General features: G+C 44.3%; 1 protein-coding gene across 6 annotated transcripts in view; it reads left to right on the top strand.

The window, feature by feature from the left end:
• FAM131A (family with sequence similarity 131 member A) overlaps nucleotides 1-27,165 on the top strand; it is a 94,057-nt gene extending 66,892 nt beyond the window's left edge. For 4 of the 6 annotated variants that reach the window (XM_069726939.1, XM_069726940.1, XM_069726944.1 and 1 more), the window contains 4 exons: nucleotides 17,708-17,801; nucleotides 19,927-20,109; nucleotides 20,566-20,694; nucleotides 25,937-27,165. In XM_069726939.1, the coding sequence (XP_069583040.1) occupies nucleotides 17,708-17,801; nucleotides 19,927-20,109; nucleotides 20,566-20,694; nucleotides 25,937-26,340 (810 nt within the window). In that variant the 3' untranslated portion in view covers nucleotides 26,341-27,165. Of the gene's footprint in view, nucleotides 1-858; nucleotides 935-17,424; nucleotides 17,555-17,707; nucleotides 17,802-19,926; nucleotides 20,110-20,565; nucleotides 20,695-25,936 lie in introns of those variants that run through there. The other 2 variants (XM_069726943.1, XM_069726945.1) reach the window with 2 other exon arrangements.
• The last annotated feature ends 309 nt before the right edge of the window (nucleotides 27,166-27,474 follow it).

Below are 27,474 nucleotides of genomic sequence, written 5' to 3'. Positions count from 1 at the left end.
TTTTTTTTTACCCTCAGGCCGAGGCGAATCTACCTCATAGACGAACATTGGTCCAAGTGCGACCTGATGTTTTGTTGCTACACCTCTATGGCATTGCATGTAGTCACATAGAACTGGAGTTTTTTCAAACCTAAATTTCCCTCTGTGTTTGGGCATGCGTTTACAGAGTATATTGGGAGTAGTAGTTCTATGATGAGGTACTGAGAGATTCCGATGCATCTCTGTCGGACTTTGGTGCGCGGCCTTGTGTCCTGCTGCCATAAGGCTTATCAGACAATAAAGAAAATGGGATGTTGACTTCCAAAGTAACTGCAAGCTCTCAATTGAAGAATGACTGGCACATCTGCTAGCTGTCCTGTGGGTGACGGCCTTCTAGCGTGCTTCGTGGGGACCATGAAGTGTTCTTTGTGACGGAGGCCGGTCGCCCATGGACGCTGTTTTTCGTTGCTTGTTGCCTACTTTTTGGCTGTTTGTGTTTTAGTAAAGAATATAATTTCTGGTACAACGCACCTGTTGATTTGGGACAAGTCTATCTGCTCTTTCAATCTCCTCCTCCTCCTCTCTTTGCTTGATCTCCCCCTTATTTTTCTCTCACCCCCCCACCTGACGTGTTCTTTGTATCCTGGGAGATTCTCTCCATGCTGAGGTTTCCATAGAAATTCACCTTGTTGATGTTGGCGCTCAATGAGTAGGTGGCAGGAGGGGGAGATTGGAGTAAGCACCACCTGTTCTGAGACTGTATGTGATGGAAAGTGCAGCGCATGTTGTGCTCCCCCTTTTTGCACTGCATGAATTGTCTCCCTGGCACATTGCATTGCAGAGCACTATATGCATTCCTCTCTCTCCCTAACAGAGCAACGCCTGTGTGTTGAGTTGGGAAGATCTGCAGCAGAGCGAAGGAACAGCCAAAAGTTTGGGCAATTCTGGGGTAGTGGTATGTGCACTGGGCTCCATAACCAGTATTTGACGTGCTTTTTTCTATGTCTGTGCCATTGTTTTTGTCTTCCCCCCCCCCCCCCTCCATCCCACCACAGTGACTAGTTTCTATGATGCCTCTTTTGTTTAGAAGTGATGTACGTAAATAGTTTATATGTTATAAACTGAAATCATGAGGGATATTTGCATTTTCTTATTACATTACATGTCCATTAGATTTAATAGTAGCTAAGATTTACTAAATTCTGCATTGTTATGTAGTAAACGGACTTGTCTTGTAATGGAGACATTCAGTCTATGCCTGCAGTGTTTCAGGGTAAGGATGAAAACAATGCAATTGTCTGTATATAATGTGTTCTTCCTACTAATTACATTTATTTATCCTTCTGCGTTTCCCTAAGTAATAAATAAGTACCTACCGTATATACACTAATTTGCCATATCATTAAAATCACTGACAAGTGACACTGGCAGCAGTCAAGGGTTGGCATATATTTGGCAGCAAGTGAAGTTGACGAGATGGAAGCAGGATAATGGGCAAGGATCATCCAACCTTGACAAGAGCAAAATTGTGGTGGCTAAACAAGCGGGACAGATCATCTCTAAAACAGAAGGTCTTGTTGTTTCTACTGACCAAAGGTAGTTCAGAAAGTGCAAATGGAGAAACAATGACAGGTCATGGGCGCTCAAGGTGATTTATACCTGTACAGACCATAGGCTTCCAGTCTTGGTCTATTCATGGAATGCGTAGACCTGTCTACACCTCTCCACCACAAAAACCACTTACAGTGGGCAGGTGGATATCAAATCTGGACTGGAGCAATGGAAAAAGATGACCTGGTCATCATGTGGTTATCCGGGTGCAAGTTCTTTGCGTAAGAGATGGTGCCAGTAAGAATTATGCAAATAAGGATATCTGCCATAGGCAGTGTGGGCATTCTTATGCTTGACAATTTGGGATCATAGCATTTATGTGGACATTACAACTATCCACCTAAATATTGTTGCGGACCAAGTAAACCCCTACAACTACAATGGCAAACATCATTCCGCAAAAGTTTTATGAAAGTGACAAACAATTTGAAGGTGTACCACCTAGAGAAGTCCATGACTTAAGGGGTCATCCACGTTTTGTTGGCTTAAGGAGGGAATTTCACTCTATTAAACTGGAGTTTTTGCTAATATGGCTGATCATTATATTTTCTTACAATAAATGTATAATTCACTGTAGCGAACTACCAACAAAAACACAAAGCATTTCAGACGAATTGTAGAGGTAAAAACATCATTGGTAACTCAGAGGACACAACAAGGATTGTTTATTGTATGTAAGGACAGCAGCAGTCAATGGGTAAAGTCAATATTCCTGCTAGTGTGCTGTGTAGAGGTGTTACTGAGCATGCATTACGAATATATCAATAACTGGATGAGTATGTATACCTGTCTGATGGATACACCTGTCTGATGGATGTGTTAGGGGTCGAGTTCCCGTCTCTGCACAGGGAGAGTCTCGAACCATCTCCGCTGAGGTCTCCCATTCTTCTCCAGCCGCAGTGGAGCCTGCTCAGCAGAGACGTCGGTCTCAGCGTCTGGCTCAGCCTGATACTGTGTGGCTGGTTACTGCTGCTTTTCCAGGCTCAGCCATTGTAGCCAGTACTGGTCAGCGGTGAGCAGACGTCTCTGGGACTAAGTCCTGATTTTCCCCTTCTGAGCATGCCCAAGGTAAGACCTCTCATTGAAGGTCAGGGGTCACATGCTCAAGTACTGCAGCAGCTCCTATTGGTCCTCTAGGAAGGTCCTGAAGTTGCTCAGGTACTGTGGCAGCTCCCATTGGTCCTCTAGGAAGGTCCTGAAGTTGCTGCAGCTATAAAAGGTTTGCATGGCCGCACGGCCATGCACTAGGATCAGCTTATGTCATTAGCTTTTGCTATTCAGTGGTCTTCTCTGCTTGTGGTCAGGGTCCGGCTGAAATAAGCCACTAGAATACCGGCACCTCCGGTGAGGAGTTTTGTATGGTGAATTCAGGGCTGGCGTAAAGCCATTAGAATTCCGGCTCCACCGGAGAGGAGATGTTTGTGTGCTTGCTACTTCCTGACCACTGATTGCTTTTGCTCTGTTAGGCAGCTGTGTTCCCCTGTGACGTTAACGGGGCACAGCGTTTTCCCTTCTGTGCGACTTTGAGAAGTAACAGAGTTCGCTTATACCACCATATTGTGCAGCCATTTGCTAGCAGCAGGTTCGTCTCCTGCACGGTGGACCCCGGGCTGCGAACGCACCAATAATTATATCTAAATATACTCGGTGCTTTCCGCCAGTCCTAACATAATCTTAGTGCCAAGGTCTGGCTAGCAATGGCGGACAAACAGCTATCTTTGCGGTACATCCAGCAGCTGGAGGGCAGGTTGGCGGCTCTCGAGCGCACAAGCTCAGCTGTGGATATTACCGCAGTAGCTGTTCAGGCTGCTAGCGTGGCAGCAGCAACTTTGTCCACTGCCAACCCTACTCCGACTCTATCTCGCCTCCCGCTGCCAGAAAAATTTTCTGTTGATGGCAAAACTTGTGTGGGTTTCGTGAGCCAGTGCTCTATACACCTCGAGCTCCTGGCTGCACGTTTCCCTACAGAGCGGGCAAAGGTGGGATTCATTGTGCCTCTCCTGTCGGACAGGGCGTTGGAGTGGGCTACGCCGCTGTGGGAGCATGGCGATCATGTGGTGCAGAGTGCTCCGCTGTTTCTGAGCACTCTGAAACAGGTCTTCTTAGGACCTCGAGTCACCCTTGATATGGAGCTCCAACTGTTGGCATTGACTCAGGGCTCGTCCTTGGTCAGCCATTTTGCCGTCCACTTCCGCACCTTAGCATGTGAGCTGGAGTGGTCGGATAAAGCCCTCATTCCTATATTTTGGAGAGGGCTGGCTGACCATGTTAAGGACGCTCTGGCCACTAGGGAGATTCCCGCCACACGAGGAGCTATTAGCTGTGTCTACTCGTATTGACCTCCGTTTTAATGAGCGGAGGTTAGAGCGAGCCCAGTGTAGGCAGAGGTTTCGTCTGGCTCCCACCTTCGCCAAACCTTTGGAATCTCCGGTCCAGGCGCCCGAGTCACATGAGGCCTTGGAGGTGTCACGAGCGGGTCTCGGACCGCTCTTGCACTTAGGGTCTGTCATGTTTGACGGCAGTCAGGACAACTTGCCACCAGATGTCCCAAGCGGTCGGGGAAACGTCAGTGTCTAGTGGTAGTAGGTGGAGGTACACTAGACACGGCGACTTTTGCCTCTAAATTGTCCTTTTAAGGGGACAATTACCATTGGCCCATCCACTCATTCGGTAGAGCTTTGCGTGGATCCCGGGGCGGAGGGCAATTTTATGTCTTCTGCCTTCGCCCAACGACACGCAATACCCCTGGTGATGCTCACCCAACCAGTGACCGTACGAGTGGTGAATGGGTCGACACTGCCCTCACAGATTACACACCAGACCATCCCATTTACTCTATCCATGTCGCCATCTCATCAGGAGATAATACCTCTGCTCATCATTCCTGAGGGAATTGATGAGGTCCTGTTAGGGATACCTTGGCTACGGTACCACTCTCCTCATATTGAGTGGTCCACAGGCAGGATTTTGGGATGGAGTGAATCTTGTGGGGGTAGATGTCAGAGGGAATGCGTTCTGGTTGCTACTACTGAGGTACCCGCAGATCTCTCCTTGGCCCTATGTGGACGTGTTCTCCAAAAGGGCTGCAGAGACCCTTCCGCCTCACCGCCCCTATGACTGTCCTATTGACCTCTTGCCTGGTGTTGAGCCTCCCCGGGTTCGAGTCTGCCCGTTGTCTCTCCCAGAGATGGAGGCAATGTCTTAGTACATCCAGGAGAATCTAGCAAGGGGATTCATTAGGAAGTCAGTGTCACCTGCAGGGGCTGGGTTCTTCTTCGTGCAGATGAAGAACGGAGAATTACATCCATGCATAGATTACAGGGGTCTTAACGCCATCACCGTTAAGAACAAGTACCCATTGCCCCTGATATCTGAGCTTTTTGATAGACTTCAGGGAGCATGGGTGTTTACTAAACTAGAGCTGCGGGGTGCTTACAACCTGATTTGCATCCGTGAGGGGGACGAATGGAAGATGGCTTTTAACACCAGGGATGGGCACTATGAATATCTGGTGATGCCCTTTGGGCTCTGTAATGCCCCAGCTGTTTTCCAAGACTTTGTGAAAGATATCTTCCTGGATATGCTCTCCACCTCGGCTGTAGTCTACCTGGATGATATTCTCATCTACTCTCCAGATATAGACTCCCTCCGGAGAGATGTTTGCAAAGTCTTCGACCTCCTACGGGCAAATTCCCTCTATGCCAAGTTGGAGAAGTGTGTGTTTGAGCAGGAGTCTTTGCCTTTCCTGGGCTATATCTCGGCCCAAGGATTGGCTATGGATCCCGTCAAGCTACAGGCTGTGATGGACTGGCAGGAACCCATTCTCTCAAAGCGGTGCAGCGCTTTATGGGGTTCATTAATTACTATCGCCAGTTCATTCCCCACTTCTCAAATTTGGTAGCTCCTTTGGTTGCCCTCACCAAAAAGGGAGCAAATCCCAAATTGTGGTCGGAGGAGGTCTCCAAGGCCTTCCTCTCTATTAAGTCCCACTTTGCTAGCGCTCCCATTCTACATCGCCCCGATGTAGATAAACAAACAATTCATAATGGAGGTGGATGCCTCATCTGTCAGTGCTGGAGCTGTCCTATTCCAAAAGGATGCTCAAGGTCAGAAGCATCCTTGCTGCTTTTTCTCTCAAGACCTTCACACCGGCGGAGAGGAATTATTCCATCGGGGACAGGGAGTTGCTAGCTATGAAGTTGGCCTTCTTGGAGTGGAGACACCTCCCTGGAGGGGTTCGCTTTCCCTTCCAAGTTTACACCGACCTCAAGAACTTGGTCTATATTCAGACTGCCCAGCGGCTAAATTCTCGCCAGGCCAGATGGTCCCTGTTCTTCTCCCGGTTCCATTCCACCCTCCATTTTCTCTCCGGGGAGAAGGACATTCGTGCCGACGCTCTCTCCCGCTCCGTAGTGTCATCAGCAGAGGAGGAACCTCGGCTTATTGTCCCTTCTGAGAGCATGAGGACCGTGGCTCCAGTTTTGCTAGAGTCTGTGCCCCCAGGCAAGACCTTCGTGCCATCAAATTTGCGACCAGAGGTTCTCTCTTGGGCTTACTTGTCCAGGGTGGGTGGACACTTTGGGATCCAAATGACATCTGATCTTCTGGCGAGGACGTACTGGTGGCCGCATATGGCCTGTGACGTCGGAGACTATATTCGGGCGTGTGTCTCCTGCGCCAAAAATAAGTCTCCTCGACAACCGCCAGCTGGGTTATTTTATCCCCTGCCGGTGGCAGACAGGCCCTGGGAGATGGTTGGGATGGACTTTGTGGTGGGCTTACCCAAGTCCTGTGGCTGCACCATCATTTGGGTAATCACCGACCATTTTTCTACAATGGTGCACTTGGTGCCACTTCCATGGCTACCTTCTGCTCGGACCTTGGCAGCGTTGTATATAATACACATTTTCCGCCTACACGGCATGCCGGACAAAATTGTCAGTGACCTGGGTCCTCAGTTTGCGTCTCGGTTCTGGAGAGAGCTTTGTCATCTACTCAGCATCGAGTTGAATCTCTCTTCAGCATACCATCCCGAGACGAATGGGTTGGTGGAGAGGGCCAACCAGACCTTGGTCACATATCTGCGACATTTTGTTTCAGCCAGGCAGGATGACTGGGCATCTTTGCTACCATGGGCGGTGTTTGCGCTGAACAACACCGTAACCGACTCCACTGGGCAGACTCCATTCCTTCATAACTACAGTCAGCATCCGCGGGTTCCTGTGCCTATGCCCGTGTCTTCCGCCGACTCCAGGGTGGCAGACTGGGCTGTGGAGGCACGGGACATTTGGAACCACACTCAGGATGCCATCCGGGCCTCCAAGGAGAGAATGAGGTCCTCCGCCAATACACATCGGCGCCCTGCTCTGACCTTTTCTCCTGGTGACTTAGTGTGGCACTCCACCCGTAACATCAGGCTGCGAGTTGAGTCCACTAAGTTTGCACCTCGCTACTTCGGACCCTTCAAGGTCCTCGAACAGGTTAACCCTGTGGTCTATCGTCTGGCCCTTCCTCCACACCTAGGTATCACTGACACCTTTCATGTGTCCCTCTTGAACCCGTTTACATGTCTCGGTTTTCCGAGTCATCTGCCGGGACATCGGGTTCGTCTACGGACGATTACGGGGTGAACGTTATTTTGGGGTGCAAGGTGGTACGTGTCAAGAAATTTTATTGGTGGACTGGAAGGGTTATGGCCCACGAAGACAGGTCTTGGGAGCCTGCTGGTATATAGTCAAGTAAATAAGGCAGCACACTGCAGCGCTAAAACATGCAAACATGAAACACGAAAATTGAACTGCTTTACTGCACTAGAAATATGAAAAATGAGTGTTCAGCGCATAAAAATGGCCAATTTTATGTGTACCTGGTAGCCACTTTACGGCATCTCTCTTATACCAGGTCCTACACTTGCCTTTCCTTGCTGATAATAAATGTCTCCATCTGAATGGGTACCTGTGAAACCTCTTCTTAGACTAAAATTCTCTCTCTGTGGAGGGGTATTGGACCTGCTGTAATTAAAACACCTGTGGCTAGGAGGCGGAGTGCTCGATCAGAAGGCTAAAGAATACATTTTAAAAAACTGACCGTCACATCCAAACATAGACTAAGTGTGAACAGGTGCTGAACCTAGAGTCACCAACTCGTATATAGTCAAGTAAATAAGGCAGCACACTGCAGCGCTAAAACATGCAAACATGAAACACGAAAATTGAACTGCATTACTGCACTAGAAATATGAAAAATGAGTGTTCAGCGCATAAAAATGGCCAATTTTATGTGTACCTGGTAGCCACTTTACGGCATCTCTCTTATACCAGGTCCTACACTTGCCTTTCCTTGCTGATAATAAATGTCTCCATCTGAATGGGTACCTGTGAAACCTCTTCTTAGACTAAAATTCTCTCTCTGTGGAGGGGTATTGGACCTGCTGTAATTAAAACACCTGTGGCTAGGAGGCGGAGTGCTCGATCAGAAGGCTAAAGAATACATTTTAAAAAACTGACCGTCACATCCAAACATAGACTAAGTGTGAACAGGTGCTGAACCTAGAGTCACCAACTCGTATATAGTCAAGTAAATAAGGCAGCACACTGCAGCGCTAAAACATGCAAACATGAAACACGAAAATTGAACTGCATTACTGCACTAGAAATATGAAAAATGAGAGCATCTAGCGCATAAAAATGGCCAATTTTATGTATACCTGGTAGCCACTTTACGGCATCTCTCTTACACCAGGTCATACACTTGCCTTTCCTCGCTGAGAATAAACGTCTCCATCAAACCATCTTCGCTGCGGTCTCCCATTCTTCTCCAGCCGCAGTGGAGCCTGCTCAGCAGAGACGTCGGTCTCAGCCTGATACTATGTGCATGGTTACTGCTGCCTTTCCAGGCTCAGCCATTGTAGCCAGTACTGGTCAGCGGCGAGCAGACATCTCTGGGACTAAGTCCTGATTTTCCTCTTCTGAGCATGCCCAAGGTAAGACCTCTCATTGGAGGACAGGGGTCACATGCTCGGGTACTGCAGCAGCTCCCATTGGTCCTCTAGGAAGGTCCTGAAGTTGCTCAGGTACTGTGGCAGCTCCCATTGGTCCTCTAGGAAGGTCCTGAAGTTGCTGCAGCTATAAAAGGTTTGCATGGTCGCACGGCCATGCGCTAGGATCAGCTTATGTCATGAGGTTTTGCTATTCAGTGGTCTTGTCTGCTTGTGGTCAGGGTCCGGCTGAAATAAGCCACTAGAATACCGGCACCTCCGGTGAGGAGTTTTGTATGGTGAACTCAGGTCTGGCGTAAAGCCATTATAATTCCGGATCCACCGGAGAGGAGGTGTTTGTGTGCTTGCTACTCCCTGACCACTGATTGCTTTTGCTCTGTTAGGCAGCTGAGTTCCCCTGTGACGCTAACAGGGCACAGCGTTTTCCCTTCTGTGCGACTCTGAGAAGTAACAGAGTTCGCTTATACCGTCATATTGTGCTGCCGTTTGCTAGCAGCAGGTTGGTCTCCTGCACGGTGGACCCCGGGCTGCGAACGCACCAATAATTATATCTAAATATACTCGCTGCGTTCCGCCAGCCCTAGCAGGATGCACCTGTCTGATGGATGCACCTGTCTCATGGATACACCTGTTTGATGGATACACCTGTCTGATGGATGCACCTGTCTGATGGATGCACCTGTCTGATGGATATACCTGTCTGAAGGATGCACCTGTCTGATGGATGCACCTGTCTGATGGATGCACCTGTCTGATGGATATTCCTGTTGATGTATACAATGCCTACAAGTAGTATTCAACCCCCTGCAGATTTAGCAGGTTTAATAAGATGCAAATAAGTTAGAGCCTTCAAACAAGAGCAGGATTTATTAACAGATGCATAAATCTTACAAACCAAACAGTTTTGTTGCTCAGTTAAATTTTTATAAATTTTAAACATAAAAGTGTGGGTCAATTATTATTCAACCCCTAGGTTTAATATTTTGTGGAATAACCTTTGTTTGCAATTACAGCTAATAATCGTCTTTTATAAGACCTGATCAGGCCGGCACAGGTCTCTGGAGTTATCTTGGCCCACTCATCCATGCAGATCTTCTCCAAGTTATCTAGGTTCTTTGGGTGTCTCATGTGGACTTTAATCTTGAGCTCCTTCCACAAGTTTTCAATTGGGTTAAGGTCAGGAGACTGACTAGGCCACTGCAACACCTTAATTGTTTGCCTCTTGAACCAGGCCTTGGTTTTCTTGGCTGTGTGCTTTGGGTCGTTGTCTTGTTGGAAGATGAAATGACGACCCATCTTAAGATCCTTGATGGAGGAGCGGAGGTTCTTGCCCAAAATCTCCAGGTAGGCCGTGCTATCCATCTTCCCATGGATGCGGACCAGATGGCCAGGCCCCTTGACTGAGAAACAGCCCCACAGCATGATGCTGCCACCACCATGCTTGACTGTAGTGATGGTATTCTTGGGGTCGTATGCAGTGCCATCCAGTCTCCAAACGTCACGTGTGTGGTTGGCACCAAAGATCTCGATCTTGGTCTCATCAGACCAGAGAACCTTGAACCAGTCAGTCTCAGAGTCCTCCAAGTGATCATGAGCAAACTGTAGACGAGCCTTGACATGACGCTTTGAAAGTAAATGAACCTTACGGGCTCGTCTGGAACGGAGACCATTGCGGTGGAGTACGTTACTTATGGTATTGACTGAAACCAATGTCCCCACTGCCATGAGATCTTCCCGGAACTCCTTCCTTGTTGTCCTTGGGTTAGCCTTGACTCTTCGGACAAGCCTGGCCTCGGCACGGGAGGAAACTTTCAAAGGCTGTCCAGGCCGTGGAAGGCTAACAGTAGTTCCATAAGCCTTCCACTTCCGGATGATGCTCCCAACAGTGGAGACAGGTAGGCCCAACTCCTTGGAAAGGGTTTTGTACCCCTTGCCAGCCTTGTGACCCTCCACGATCTTGTCTCTGATGGCCTTGGAATGCTCCTTTGTCTTTCCCATGTTGACCATGTATGAGTGCTGTTCACAAGTTTGGGGAGGGTCTTAAATAGTCAGAAAAGGCTGGAAAAAGAGATAATTAATCCAAACATGTGAAGCTCATTGTTCTTTGTGCCTGAACTACTTCTTAATACTTTAGGGGAACCAAACAGAATTCTGGTGGGTTGAGGGGTTGAATAATAAATGACCCTCTGAAAAGACTTTTCACAATTTAAAAAAAAAAATAAACAAAGAAATAACATTATTTTTTGCTGCAGTGCATTTCACACTTCCAGGCTGATCTACAGTCCAAATGTCACAATGCCAAGTTAATTCCAAATGTGTAAACGTGCTAAATCTGCAGAAGGTTGAATACTACTTGTAGGCACTGTATATCTGTCTGATGGATGCTCATGTCTGATGGATGCTCATGTCTGATGGATGCACCTGTCTGATGGATACACCTGTCTGATGGATACACCTGTCTGATGGATACACCTGTCTGATGGATATACCTGTCTGATGGATGCACCTGTCTGATGGATGCACCTGTCTGATGGATGCACCTGTCTGATGGATGCACCTGTCTGATGGATGCACCTGTCTGATGGATGCACCTGTCTGATGGATACACCTGTCTGATGGATACACCTGTCTGATGGATATACCTGTCTGATTGATGCATCTGATGGATACCCCTGTCTGATGGATGCACCTGTCTGATGGATGCACCTGTCTGATGGATGCACCTGTCTGATGGATGCACCTGTCTGACGGATGCACCTGTCGGATGTATATACCTGTCTGATGGATGCTCCTGCCTGATGGATGCACCTGTCAGTCTGTCTGAGCCCATATCAAGCAGTAGTCTATAGCAATGACTTTTGACACAAACTATATTTTTATAAGATCAACTGAAAACTCTTAACCCCTCTGTGACCTTAGACGTACTATCCCGTCGAGGTGCCCTGGGCTTATCTGACCCTGGACGGGATAGTACGTCATAGCCGATCGGCCGCGCTCACGGGGGGAGCGCGGCCGATCGCGGCCGGGTGTCAGCTGCTTATCGCAGCTGACATCCGGCACTATGTGCCAGGAGCGGTCATGGACCGCCCCCGGCACATTAACCCCTGGCACACCGCGATCAAAGATGATCGCGATGTGCCGGCGGTGCAGGGAAGCACCGCGCAGGGAGGGGGCTCCCTGCGGGCTTCCCTGAGCCCCCCGCAGCAACGCGATGTGATCGCGTTGCTGCGAGGGTCTCCTCACCTCCCTCCCTGCTCGAGCCCCGGATCCAAGATGGCCGCGGATCCGGGTCCTGCAGGGAGGGAGGTGGCTTCACAGAGCCTGCTTAGAGCAGGCACTGTGAAGGCTGCAGCGCTGCATGTCAGATCAGTGATCTGACAGAGTGCTGTGCAAACTGTCAGATCACTGATCTGTGATGTCCCCCCCTGGGACAAAGTAAAAAAGTAAAAAAAAAATTTTCCAAATGTGTAAAAAAAATTAAAAAAAATATTCCAAAATAATGAAAAAAAAAAAAATATATTATTCCCATAAATACATTTCTTCATCTAAAAAAAAAAAAAAAACCAATAAAAGTACACATATTTAGTATCGCCGCGTCCGTAACGACCCGACCTATAAAACTGTCCCACTAGTTAACCCCTTCAGTAAACACCGTAAGAAAAAAAAAAAAAAAACGAGGCAAAAAACAACGCTTTATTATCATACCGCCGAACAAAAAGTGGAATAACACGCGATCAAAAGGACAGATATAAATAACCATGGTACCGCTGAAAGCGTCATATTGTCCCGCAAAAAAAGAGCCGCCATACAGCATCATCAGCAAAAAAATAAAAAGTTATAGTCCTGAGAATAAAGCGATGCAAAAATAATTATTTTTTCTGTAAAATAGTTTTTATCGTATAAAAGCACCAAACCATAAAAAAAGATATAAATGAGGTATCGCTGTAATCGTACTGACCCGAAGAATAAAACTGATTTATCAATTTTACCAAACGCGGAACGGTATAAACGCCTCCCCCAATAGAAATTCATGAATAGCTGGCTTTTGGTCATTCTTCCTCACAAAAATCGGAATAAAAAGCGATAAAAAAAGTCACGTGCCCAAAAATGTTTTCAATAAAAACGTCAACTCGTCCCGCAAAAAACAAGACCTCACATGACTCTGTGGACCAAAATATGGAAAAATTATAGCTCTCAAAATGTGGTATTGCAAAAAATATTTTTTGCAATAAAAAGGGTCTTTCAGTGTGTGACGGCTGCCAATCATAAGTATCCGCTAAAAAACTCGCTATAAAAGTAAATCAAACCCCCCTTCATCACCCCCTTAGTTAGGGAAAAATAAAAAAAAATGTATTTATTTCCATTTTCCCATTAGGGCTAGGGTTAGGGCTAGGGTTAGGGCTAGGGTTAGGGCTAGGGTTAGGGCTAGGGCTAGGGTTAGGGTTAGGGCTAGGGCTAGGGTTAGGGCTAGGGTTAGGGTTAGGGCTAGGGTTAGGGCTAGGGTTAGGGTTAGGGCTAGGGTTAGGGCTAGGGTTAGGGTTAGGGTTGGGGCTAAAGTTAGGGTTAGGGTTTAGATTACATTTACAGTTGGGAATAGGGTTGGGATTAGGGTTAGGGGTGTGTCAGGGTTAGAGGTGTGGTTAGGGTTACCGTTGGAATTAGGGTTAGGGGTGTGTTTAGATTAGGGTTTCAGTTATAATTGGGGGGTTTCCACTGTTTCGGCACATCAGGGGCTCTCCAAACACGACATGGCGTCCGATCTCAATTCCAGCCAATTCTGCGTTGAAAAAGTAAAACAGTGCTCCTTCCCTTCCGAGCTCTCCTGTGTGCCCAAACAGGGGTTTACCCCAACATATGGGGTATCAGCGTACTCAGGACAAATTGGACAACAACTTTTGTGGACCAATTTCTCCTGTTACCCTTGGGAAAATACAAAACTGGGGGCTAAAAAATAATTTTTGTGGGAAAACAAAAAGATTTTTTATTTTCACGGCTCTGCGTTATAAACTGTAGTGAAACACTTGGGGGTTCAAAGTTCTCACAACACATCTAGATAAGTTCATTGAGGGGTCTAGTTTCCAATATGGGGTCACTTGTGGGGGGTTTCTACTATTTAGGTACATTAGGGGCTCTGCAAACGCAATGTGACGCCTGCAGACCAATCCATCTAAGTCTGCATTCCAAATGATGCTCCTTCCCTTCCGAGCCCTCCCATGCGCCCAAACGGTGGTTCCCCCCCACATATCGGGTATCAGCGTACTCAGGACAAATTGGACAACAACATTTAGGGTCCAATTTCTCCTGCTAACCTTGGAAAAATACTAAACTGGGGGCTAAAATATAATTTTTGTGGAAAAAAAAATATTTTTTATTTGCATGGCTCTGCGTTATAAACTGTAGTGAAATACTTGGGGGTTCAAAGCTCTCACAACACATCAAGATGAGTTCCTTAGGGGGTCTACTTTCCAAAATGGTGTCACTTGTGGGGGGTTTCTACTGTTTAGGTACATTAGGGGCTCTGCAAACGCAATGTGACGCCTGCAGACCATTCCATCTAAGTCTGCATTCCAAATGGCGCTCCTTCCCTTCCGAACCCTCCCATGCGCCCAAACGGTGGTTCCCCCCCACATATGGGGTATCAGCGTACTCAGGACAAATTGGACAACAACTTTTGGGGTCCAATTTCTCCTGTTACCCTAGGGAAAATACAAAACTGGGGGCTAAAAAATAATTTTTGTGGGAAAAAAATTTTGTTTTATTTTTATGGCTCTGCATTATAAACTTCTGTGAAGCCCTTGGTGGGTCAAAGTGCTCACCACACATCCAGATAAGTTCCTTAGGGGGTCTACTTTCCAAAATGGTGTCACTTGTGGGGGGTTTCAATGTTTAGGCACATCAGTGGCTCTCCAAACGCAACATGGCGTCCCATCTCAATTCCTGTCAATTTTGCATTGAAAAGTCAAACTGCGCTCCTTCCCTTCCGAGCTCTCCCATGCGCCCAAACAGTGGTTTACTGCCACATATGGGGTATCAGCGTACTCAGGACAAATTGGACAACAACTTTTGAGGTCCAATTTCTTCTCTTACCCTTGGAAAAATAAAAAATTGGGGGCAAAAATATAATTTTTGTGAAAAAATATGATTTTTTATTTTTACGGTTCTGCATTATAAACTTCTGTGAAGCACTTGGTGGGTCAAAGTGCTCACCACACATCCAGATAAGTTCCTTAGGGGGTCTACTTGCCAAAATGGTGTCACTTGTGGGGGGTTTCAATGTTTAGGCACATCAGTGGCTCTCCAAACGCAACATGGCGTCCCATCTCAATTCCTGTCAATTTTGCATTGAAAAGTCAAATAGCGCTCCTTCCCTTCCGAGCTCTCCCATGCGCCCAAACAGTGGTTTACTGCCACATATGGGGTATCAGCGTACTCAGGACAAATTGGACAACAACTTTTTGGGTCCAATTTCTCCTGTTACCCTTGGTAAAATAAAACAAATTGGAGCTGAAGTAAATTTTTTGTGTAAAAAAGTTAAATGTTCATTTTTATTTAAACATTCCAAAAATTCCTATTAAACACCTGAAGGGTTAATAAACTTCTTGAATGTGGTTTTGAGCACCTTGAGGGGTGCAGTTTTTAGAATGGTGTCACACTTGGGCATTTTCTATCATATAGACCCCTCAAAATGACTTCAAATGAGACGTGGTCCCTAAAAAAAAATGGTTTTGTAAAAATGAGAAATTGCTGGTCAACTTTTAACCCTTATAACTCCCTAACAAAAAAAAAAATTGGTTCCAAAATTATGCTGATGTAAAGGAGACATGTGGGAAATGTTACTTATTAAGTATTTTGTGTGACATATCTCTGTGATTTAATTGCATAAAAATTCAAAGTTTGAAAATTGCGAAATTTTCAAAATTTTCGCCAAATTTCCGTTTTTTTCACAAATAAACGCAGGTACTATCAAAGAAATTTTACCACTATCATGAAGTACAATATGTCACGAGAAAACAATGTCAGAATCACCAGGATCCGTTGAAGCGTTTCGGAGTTATAACCTCATAAAGGGACAGTGGTCAGAATTGTAAAAATTGGCCTGGTCATTAACGTGCAAACCACCCTTGGGGGTAAAGGGGTTAAAGTTGTCTGATGAAGACAACGTGTTTTACAAATAAAGCCAGTCTTGTGATAAGGAGCCTGAGGATCTGCTGCATAGAAATAAATGAAGCGTTCACGCTCGGGTCAGGAGAGCCATCTACCAACATATGCACTGCGTTCCGATCTCGTTCCGAATTATACAGCAATCTGACTGCACCCTCACAGACACTCTAAGTTAGGTAGCAGCACTCCTTTCGGCTCATTAGTGTCAATAGCATACGGTACATGTGCACATCCTATATGTTGTGGATAGACAGAGGCTGTTGTAATAAGTTGAAAATAATTGTGTTTTTAGTAAGATAACCAATAGTGTTAAAAACAGATCCATGTCATGACACTCAGAGTGGGTCCTCAGTGTGAGTCCTATTCTCATCCGTTTTGTCTGTCATGAAAGTCTGTGGGCATTTGTATAAAATGAGTAGGAGACAGACTACAGTACTTCAGACTTCATCTGTTTTTAACTGATCCATTACTAAGAATCAAAGGATGAAAATAATAAAAGTGGAAGAAACTAGAATGTAAGTAGGATTACACCATAGGAAAAGATCGGTTTGCTTCCCTCGGATGGTAACCTCATTGTTCTTTCTCTAGAATCTGTTATAGGGGAACATTTGCAACTCCTTAATACACATTAGATGGTCATTGAACATAGACACTAGTACTCAGGAATAGACTCTTTCCCCTGCAATATTAGTTTATTAGCTGTGCATCTATTACATTCTACTTTTGTACTTTCCACTGTGGTTTAATTGGAATTCTAAAATGGTCTTTTATTTTCAAGACCTATATCTGGGGGCTTCCCATCTCATACTTTTATAGCCTATACACAGAATGTATAGTCCACAAATGTATAGTAGATGTGTGTTCCGGCAATGAGACTCTCATGTATCTCGAGACCAGGCCCTCTTGTGTACGGCTGTTGGTGGAGATCTGGCTGAAATTCCCATACACATTAATAGGAATTCCAACCACTTCTTCATTGACTATAATAATAATAATAATAATAATAATCTTTATTTTTATATAACGCTAACAAATTATCGGGGATAGATGGAGGTCCCGTTGGATATGACATAAACGTTTGAGATGTAAATACCCCTTTAAAGATATGTTTGAGCAGTTGGTTTCAGCACCATTATGGACAAGCTAAAGTGTCTTATATTCGATCATCCTTCATTCATCCACCTGCGCAGAATGAGAAGTGCTGCCACATCTGCTACGTTATAAACCGACCTGTGTAGACACTGTTGTGCATTACATTTCTAAATTAGACCTTTGTTACTGATATATTCTTTATTCTACAGTATATGTGGAAAATAACATTTTTACCCTAAAATAGTTTTAGAACATGAAACTTTTTTATTTCCCAGAATTTCAGATAAGCTGACGAAATGCCGTTATGCTCTTGCTTGCTTTGCTTACGAGGCAACAGATTGATTGCTGTATTGTTTTTTTGCACTTTAAATGTGACACATAATCGAGCACTAATGAATAGAGACTGTAGTCTTATGCACTTTATTATGACTTCCCTAGAAACAATGCTCGCAGCCTGAACAAAGTGTCCGCCTTTCAGCTGTAAGCGCTTTTTATTTTTTAAAAGCTGCATTTGTTAAGGATGTGTCACATGGCAGAACTTGGATGCTGTGTTTTTCCATGTAGAAGTGCACAGACTTCAGGAATCTCTGCCCTTGTGACTGGGCGAAGTGGAGAAATAACAATTCTCTTCTGTTGCATCACGAATGCCCTAGTGTTACCCATTCACTCTATTATATCGCTATGGCAGTGAACCTGGAAAGTCATGCACTACCTGTAAGCAATGACCGCAATGCTGCGCACATCACTATTAGTGCCTGGTTGTGTAGGACTTTTGTGTTAAGCAGCTGGATAGTCGTATTGTCTCTTGTTTAGGGCAGGATACAAGCTGGATGTCAGTTACTATATAACATGTTTCTTTTGTGATAGTTACATGTTGAAGACACTGGTGAAATGTTACCCAAGTCTCGACGAGCCCTCACTATTCACGAAATCACAGCCCTTGCTCGCTCCTCTCTGCACGGTGAGTTCATTAACAGTTTATTTTCTTGCAGGTCTGTGATTTTTGTTATTTTTTATGTATAATGATGCATGTCTTACCCCATTTTTCAATGTTTGATTTTTGCTAAGGGCATGATTCAATAGTTGGACAATTGGCCCAGTTCCTTGACTGTATGGTCTTACTCCCACAGTTTCCTGACTTTATTTTTTTGCTTTTTCTCCCCTTCAGATTGTTCTTCATTATGCTATTTAAGTACAATGGAGAAAAAGACTAAATCAAATGTCATTTCTTAGGGTGAAATACTTAGTTTCCTTTGAAGTGGTTATATTTTGTGTCCAGTCAGTGATCAGACATTGTGAGCTGAAGAGCTTGGAACATAACTGCAGAAAAGTCAGTTTATTGACACAACTCCCTCATTACCAAACTTGATCTCAGTCTTGGATTACTATGTTAGTTATGTACCTGGGAGGGAATGAAAAATAGAAAATCAGTGGCATAGATTTACTTATCCCATCTAATTTATAGCCTACATAAACTTAGACTAAACTGTATTAAAATGGCCAAATTTATCGTAGTGGATCATGTCTGATGATCAGTTTCTCCCATCTTTACACCACCTATTGGTTGACTTTTTGGGCCAATAATTTTGTTCCAAAATGTTTACATAGTTTTGACTCATAAGGGACAAAAAAGTACCAAAAACTATTAATAATTGTGGTGCAAGGCATCTACACCGAGGGAGCAGATTTATCAAGTTAAATGCGCCAGAATCCTTTTTTTAATGTTTTTTATTTTTGCTTTTGAAAGTTATAACATTGCGGTAAGATTACAACAAAGCTGTGACATTCACAGTACAGGTAGAACACATTTACAAGTGTATATAATATATATGAGAAAGCACAATACTTTATATAGAGAGGCATTCGCTGAACTGGTCAATGAATTGTGTATCTAACAAAAATACAAAAATAGTTGACATTGTATGTTTTGGAATCTCTGTCTGCCTAGAAAATGCATTTGTTCATTCTGCAGACATCTTCATACATCAAAGATTAATTGCCCTAATCTGGAAGTGAAGGTTAGCTGTTTGAGCGTTAAGCCATAAGTCGTGAGTTCCGCAAGCTGCATATTTTTATATCAGTAGGGATATATCCGAATGTTGGATGGTGGGGACTTTTGGAAGTTTTTAAAATAAACTTTCTAGCACAAAATATTAGAAGTCTGTGCAAAATTCTGCTGTACTTAGTGGAAATTTACTCTCTTACCAGATCCAGTAGACTATGTACCAGGAAGCATACCCCCAGAAACCCCAGTTTTTCATGGATTCCAGAACAAGAAACTTGAATCCCCTGCATTCCCATATCACCAGCATTCCCTGCCCTTGATTGCAACTTTAAGATATATTTTTTTTCATTACACAGCTTTGTAGGAGTCAGGCACCAGAATTCTGCTGCAATTTTCACAAAACTTTGTCTTTTTTTGACTTGCACCAAATTCATGATGTGTTTTTAGACTTTTTTTTATCACATTGTCTGTTAAGGGGGCTTTACCTAGCTAAAATGGGTATGACTTCTCAGAACAGGGTTGTGGCATAAAGTGTAACACCATGCACAAAAAACCGACATTAGTATGGTGGCACACATTTCTGGAGCAGAGTAACCCAACTAAAAGGTGGTGTAAACTTATGCTAGACAGGCTTAAAATACTTCATATTTATCCAATGGCATGAATGACTATTGCAAATCTGTCTCATTTTTAGATTATCTAGTCTTAGGTTGTACTGCATGAGGAATAGCTCCGTATTGATAAATTTGCCAGAATTCTTCTCCATTTAATTTAGTTAAGCTCTCCTCCTGTTGATTTTGGTTGCTGAAGACAAATTCCAAAAAGTTTTAACTCCCAATATGTAGCTACTAGATCTGGTGGGTCTTTACCAAGACCATGAAAGCCTAAACATGTAATAGTAGAGGTAGTGTAACTGTTGCCAGGGTAATTCACATGTTTTGGCTGAATTAGATAGGTACATGGAAGGGCACCCAATTACATAGATGTAAGTACACATGAGTATAAATGGCGGTAAACAATCATTGGGATATATACTCCTATTATTACACTGAGACACCTGTACCTTTTCTCCATGTACCAGGAATCTCACAGGTGGTGAAGGATCATGTGACCAAGCCTACCGCCATGGCTCAGGGACGTGTGGCGCATCTAATTGAGTGGAAGGGCTGGAGCAAACCCAGTGACAATCCTGCCGCTCTGGAGACTCACTTTAACTCTTACTCACATCTAAGTGAGGGAGAACAGGAGGCAAGGTTTGCTGCAGGTGAGAGAGATTCTACAGCAATTAATAGAATACTGTATGAAGGATTACTCACTCACTCTCCTTTCCATCCCTGTGCTTTCTTTCCTGGCTTGCCATTGTTTTTTGTGTTGCCTTTTCCCGCTCCTAAATTTTCTTCCCTTTTGCTGCTCTTATCTCATTCTTCTTTCACTCTCTCAATATCCTTTCTTCTTTTTTTACGGCCTGAATACAACATTAATTTTATGTCCCTTTTTTTACACTTTCGGCCATGCAATTTTCCTTCTGCTCCTTCATGCTTTGCGTTTGAATTCTGCTGTCTTGATACTGTCTTTTTGAACCATGTTCCGCTGCTGTCTATACTGTCCTATGCTTGTTCTCTTTGCTCTTCTGGTTTCCCTTCTTCCTCTTCCTTCTTCCTTCTTATTACTATTATTATTATTATTATTATTATTCCTCTATTTTTCCAAAAACTACCAGGAGTAGCTGAGCAGTTTGCTATAGCAGAAGCCAAACTCCGAGCGTGGTCATCAGTTGATGGTGAAGATTCCACAGATGATTCCTATGATGAGGATCTGCCTCCTTCTATGGAACATTCTCAGCCTGCAGGTCAGTCTGGGCTTTTATGTGCACATATTAGGAATAATGGAGATCCTAAACAAAATTCTTTTCAGAATTATTTGGTTGAAAGAGGCTATGTATGAAGTAGATCAGAGGTACTGGGCTACTAATTACAAATCTCAATGCTGATTGACAAGTTATGACTAAGTTTCCTTTTGGCAGTTCCTTACTTAGTTGATTAGGAAACTATTTTTTTTTCTTCATATACAATGAATCACTTTGACCAAAAATGGTGAAATTTGTAGCATATTTTTTCATACACGTACTCACTTAAACTTCACCACTCCATACTTATCAAATGCCACACTTTAGCTTGGTAGTAGACTTTGCAATGTGGTATAAGAGCCTGAGACCAATGTGTCAAACTTCAATGCAATGTGTCAAACAATGCCACATTTTATTGTTCAAATTGTGACTTTTTATAAATTTTCATTGGTACAGTTCAAGAAAACTCCTAATCAATAAAGATCAATAGAGCTAAAGGTCTCCAGCAAAAGAAAAGTGAGAACAAAAGTAGAATTAATTATGTATTAAATAACAAACATATATAATGATATAAAGGTAACTAAGCATCCATTGCACCATCAAGATCAAATTAATTGTTGAACAATGAATTCATTGATTGACAGCACCTGGCTGCTACTTTTCTTATTAATTCCTGTGGTAGGGTGTGCTTAATTTTTCACTGTTTCTGCATTTAAGCATACAGTGACTTGGAAAAGTATTCACCCTTTGGCATTTTTCATGTTTTGCTACCTCACAACCTGGAGCTTCAGTGTTTTTTTGTTGAGGGTTTGCATCAGTTCATGTAAAGAACATGCCTATAACTGTGAACATTTGTTTTCTTTTTATTATGAAGCAAACAACAAATAGGACAAAATAATGGAAAACTTCAGTACACATAACTATTCACCCCTCTAAAGTCAGTACTTTGTAGAGCCTCCTTTTGCTGCAATTACAGCTGCAAGTTGCTTTGGATAAGTCTCTCTGAGCTTTCCACATTTTTGCACTGAGATTTTTACCAAATCCTCATAGCAAAACTTCTCCAACTCCTTCAAGTTAGGCCTTTTTCACACGTCCTTATATTTCCGGTACCAGAAAAACCAGTACCGGAGATTTGTGTGAAGCAGCGCGTTACAGTTAGCACTGTTCCCCAGCGCCGGGTGCTGAAGACCGCTCTCATCATTTTTCCCTTGCTCTGCCGGTGATCAGCATGAGCAGGGGAGAATGTTGAGTTATATTCAACTGATAACAGTGAGAGCAGGTGGCAGCTGATGGAAGTATTCATCACCCACCACTTGCGCTATAAATAAATAAGTTTCCCTGTATTTTTGATAACCAGCAAGGCAAAACTGACAACTGCGGGCTGTAACCCTCAGCTGTCAGCTTTAGCAAGGCTGGTTATCAAGACGAGAGGGGTCCCCACTCTGTTTTTTTAAAATTATTTAAATAAATAATTTAATATTTATTCACATACAATGTCCCCCCATTTTTTACAACCAGCATTGTTAAAACAGATAGCTGGGGGCTGGTATTCAGGCTTGTAAGAGGCTATGGATATTGACCCTCCACCCTAGCCTAAAAATAGCAGCCCGCATAGCAGCCCGCAGCCACCTAGAAAAGGCACATCAATTAGATACACCATTGATGACGCTTTGCCCGACTCTTCCCTCTTGCCCTGTAGCGGTGGCAAGTGGAGTTCATATTTGTGGGGTTTATGTCACCTTTGTATTGTCTGGTGACATCAAGCCCACGGCTTAGTAATGGAGAGGCATCTATAAGACACCTATCCATTACTAATCCTATAGTTGTATTGTAAATAAACACACAGCCAGAATAAGGGTATGTTCACACGTTCAGGATTTCCATCCTTTTTTTTTCCTGACTGTTTTTTAAAAAACTGCAGCTCTTGGCAGAAAACGCAGGTCCTTTTTTTGGTCCTTTTTTGGTCCGTTTTTGATGCGTTTTTTGATGCGTTTTTTGATGCGTTTTTTTGATGCAGTTTTCTAGCCAGAGTCTGTGTGTTTTCTAGGAATTTTTTTAGGGTTAAAATGGCTGAAAATACCCTAACCCTACCCCTACCCCTAACCCTACCCCTAACCCTACCCCTAACCCTAACCCTAACCCTACCCCTAACCCTAACCCTAACCCTACCCCTAACCCTACCCCTAACCCTAACCCTACCCCTAACCCTACCCCTACCCCTATTCTAACCTTAGTGAAAAAAAAAAAAAAAAAATTCTTTATTTTTTTTATTGTCCCTACCTATGGGGGTGACAAAGGGGGGGGGGTGTCATTTACTATTTTTTTATTTTGATCACTGAGATAGGTTATATCTCAGTGATCAAAATGCACTTTGGAACGAATCTGCCGGCCGGCAGATTCGGCGGGCGCACTGCGCATGCGCCCGCCATTTTGCAAGATGGCGGCGCCCAGGGAGAAGACGGCCGGACGGACACCGGGACGCCGGGTGAGTATAAGGGGGGGAGATTAGGGCACGGGGGGGGCATCGGAGCACTGGGGGGGGGCATCGGAGCACTGGGGGGGGCATCGGAGCACGGGGGGGCGGGATCGGAACACGGGGGGGGCAGCCACACTCCGCCCACGCACTTCCGCCCGCTCCCCGCACTTCCTGCTGCAGCGGTTCTGCACATCAAATCGCAGTAAAACCCGCAGATATATTTTTGATCTGCGGGTTTTACTGCGGTTTGGACCTCACAATGGAGGTCTATGGGTGCAGAACCGCTGCGGCTCCGGAAAAAGAATTGACATGCTCCTTCTTTTTTCCGGGAGCTATTCAGCGCGTCTTTTTTTTAACAATTTCCGGACCATGTGCACAGTGTGTCCTGTTTTCCATAGGGTACAGTGTACTGTACCCTGCATGGAAAACAGCTGCGGAACCGCAGCGGCAAAACCGCCGCGGTTCCGCGGTAAAAAACGCACTGTGTGAACATGGCCTAAAGTCCTTTATTTGAAATCAAAACAAAACATACTTTCACATTTTTATTTAAAAATGACAAACACCGTTATACTCACGTAACATCCATTCCATTGAAGCCGACATCTCCTGTTATAAAGCAAAAATAAAAATAACACAATATCCCTCACGTGTCCAACATTCTGTCCCACACAGAAATCCATGTTTTTTAACCTGGACAGTGTCAAGATGCGACCGTCTAGGCTGAGAACCATTGATGAATGAGCTGCTGCGAGCGCCACATCAGTGAGCTGCAGTGACCTCATCAAGGTTACCGCAGGTCACTGAGGCTGCGTTGCCAGCCGGGCTGAACTGTGGTGACCTCATCACCGTGAGAAAAAGTCACTGAGTGAACAAAAGTAGAATAGAAACACATCACCACTTATTTATTTTACTCCCTCTCCAGGTTTTGGCTTTCAAATACTGACCAAATACTGAATGTGGGAACGTGGCCTATGGGTCAGTGAAAAACACATCTGTTTGCTGTCCGTGTTTAGTATTGCAGAGGATACAAGATACTTTGTAATTTATTTATCCATCCGTGAAAAACACTGATGACACACAGATGGTAAAAATGGACACACTAATGCACAACACTGATGACATAGCTACCGTTTTTTCACGTACAATTGAAACTTGAATGTGTGAATGAGACCTTAGTCATTTTTTGGAATTTACTTTTCAAGGGAATTGCTTAGTGGAAAGAAATGTGGCTTAAAGGGAACCTGTCACCCCCAAAATCGCGGGTGAGCTAAGCCCACCGGCATCAGGGGCTTATCTACAGCACTCTGTAATGCTGTAGATAAGCCCCCGATGTATCCTAAAAGATGAGAAAAAGATGTTGGATTATACTCACCCAGGGGCATTCCCGCTGTTGGTCCAGGTCCCTCGCCTCCCATCTTCATCAGATGACGTCCTCTTCTGGTCTTCACGCTGCGGCTCCAGCGCAGGCGTACTTTGTTTGCCCTGTTGAGGGCAGAGCAAAGTACTGCAGTGCGCAGGCACCGGGAAAGGGCAGAGAGGCCCGGCACCTGCGCACTGCAGTACTTTGCTCTGGAAAGCCTCCAACTGACATGTCGGCCAGAGACTTATCTCAGTGAGATCAATATGTTCAGCAGTCCAAAGTTAGACTTGTGTAACATTAGGCCATCAGCCGAACCTGTCGATATTGGGAGTTTCTGCCAACATTTATCTAATGTGTATGGGGGCCTTAAAAGTAGCCACTTCTACTGGAGGTTGAAATGCAACTAGAGAAATGTGTCACACTTCACTCACTGATTGGCATTTCCAGGAGAATCCTATCGATGGTCTTGGTCAAATGGGCATGTCCTGGTAAAAAATTCTAAATCCATCACTGGGTCGCTTACTAGGCTGCTTGCTGCAGTTTTGATAAAATCACTATTTTATCTGCTGCAGATCTCCCATTTCTCTGGTTGCTGAGCTCTTTATATCCCCGCCCACACCACTGATTCGCTGCTTCCTGTTTACACTGTGTATAAACAGAAAGCTGCCAATCTATTGGGGGGTGGGGTTATTAAGAGCTTATAAATATTGAGGACAACATGGCAGCAGGTTTATTAGATTTTATCAAAATTACAGCAAGCAGCCCAGTAAGTGACACATCGCTGGAATCAGAGTCTCATGTTGCTCTCAAATTAGGTGGCAAAAACCTGGTGACAGATTCCCTTTAAAAGGGTAAAAAATGTTTTTCATTACACCTCAAAAGTGTGTTGCGTTTTCAGTGAAGGAAAATGTCCAGTTGTCAGATCATCTTTAATCTAGAATGCCTAAACGTTGTTAGGGCTAGGGTCACATGACAGTATGAAAAATCAGTACTATTTTCATCCAGAAAAGTATTACAATTTTTCTCTCATTTGTCATCCTTGTGCTGTCTATATGCAATCCGTTTTTTATTCAGCAGCTATTAATTTTTTACAGGACCATTTACAGTTTCCTATTCATCCAGAATCGTGATGTATCTGTAAAAATCGGATGGCGTACTGTGACTCTGAATGGCATCCAATTTTTTTTTTTTTTCTCGCACCCACCCATTTTTGGACTGAAATCACATTATTCTACAGTTCTTTCACAGACAGATTCTGACAGTAAAAAAAAACATCCATCAGCACTGCCTCATTGACTATCATTGGTACAAGTGCTATCCAATAAATAATCAGACATCACTTGTTCGATTAATACTGTGGTGTGAGCAAGCCCTAAATGTAATTCGTTTTTCTTTTTCTATTTGTGTAGATTTTCTGAGCCCAGTGCAGAAGGATTTGGTGTCTTCTCGTGTGTGTTGCTGTGACAGTGACTCCTCGCGCACCCTGTCTCCTCAAACTCTTTGTTCCAGTCTCTGCAGCTTAGATGAGGAACAGCTGCTTTTGGGATCTCCAACTCTGATGGTTGAAGAGTCTTTACTCACAAAACCACAATCAGGTCTAGGTCCATATGATCGTCTCCAAGATCTGGAATGTGAGGACTCTTCATATTCCATGTCCTTCTCCGAGTCCTGTTTAAGTCCAAGTGAAGATGAGCTTATTTCTTTCCCTACACTGGGTGGAGGGTCTGGTGTGCTCGCTTTGCGTAGGAAGGGCTCTGATGTGGTGTCTTCTGGTGTGGTGTCACTAGATGAAGATGAAGAGGACCAACCCTGACTTAAAATCAAACTGCCACTCTCTCACTTTTCCAGTCTCTCCTTTATTCTGAATTATGGTATAACTTTCAGAGAATCATGGACTAACAAAAGGGCATTACTCATGAAAGCATTACATCTCTCTTCCATATGCTTAATTCAATCATTTTGGATTATTATTTCCAGACATCTTGATTTCTCTTTTCAGTAACTTTTATTCTTTTCACCATTTTTGGGGGGAATTTCCTTTTTTCATGTTATTTTATTTACATACACACAATTAATTGCCTGTTTGGTCTATTTTGCATGATTCTTGCCCTTGGGCACCGTGCTGATTCAGTGGAGGGCCTTAAATCTGTTGTCTGCATGTGTTGCACCCCATTTTATGTCACCTCCAACTGATGCCACCTCCAGCCTGATTTTGTGTTGGTGGTGGAAACTGGGTTAGGAACAGTGGCAGCACGGCTTGTCCCAGTCATCTCCTGGAACTGCTCGCAAATCTGGGGTTCCCTCTGCACCACAGAATCCAGGAACCAGATTGTGAGGAACATGGGGTATGTTATGGATTCTGTGACATTTGTGCAGCCTCAGGACTGTACAAGGACTTGTGGAGCTCCGGTGACACTGTGGGGACCCTCCTCCCTGTGGGCTCTGTGGGCGCATGCTTTGTGCAGGGGAGACCCTTCTTTTCTAGCATTTTGTACGTGTCTGTTTGCTGCTCTTGGAAGGTCTTGTGCGGTAACATCAAAAGTTTGTAACTCATTTTCCTGCGTCTATGAAAATATATGACCGGCTGTGTATATATAAATATATATATCTATATATATAAAAAAATGGCGATCATTTTGTTTTTATTTGCTTATTGGTATTGATGATAGAGAATTATATGAAAACTAGATTGTGGCCCGATTCTAACGCATCGGGTATTCTAGAATATGCATGTCCCCGTAGTATATGGACAATGATGATTCCAGAATTCGCGACAGACTGTGCTGATTGGTCGAGGCAACCTTTATGACATCATCGTCGCCATGGCAACCATTATGACATCTACGTCGATACTGTGCCCGTCGCTGATTGGTCGAGGCGAATTCGCGGCAGACTGTGCCCGTCGCGGATTGGTCGAGGCAACCTTTATGACATCATCGTCGCCATG

Source organism: Ranitomeya imitator, chromosome 5 (genome assembly GCF_032444005.1).
Source record: "Ranitomeya imitator isolate aRanImi1 chromosome 5, aRanImi1.pri, whole genome shotgun sequence".
NCBI lineage: Eukaryota > Metazoa > Chordata > Amphibia > Anura > Dendrobatidae > Ranitomeya > Ranitomeya imitator.
This window is presented reverse-complemented; position numbering and strand designations above follow the sequence as displayed.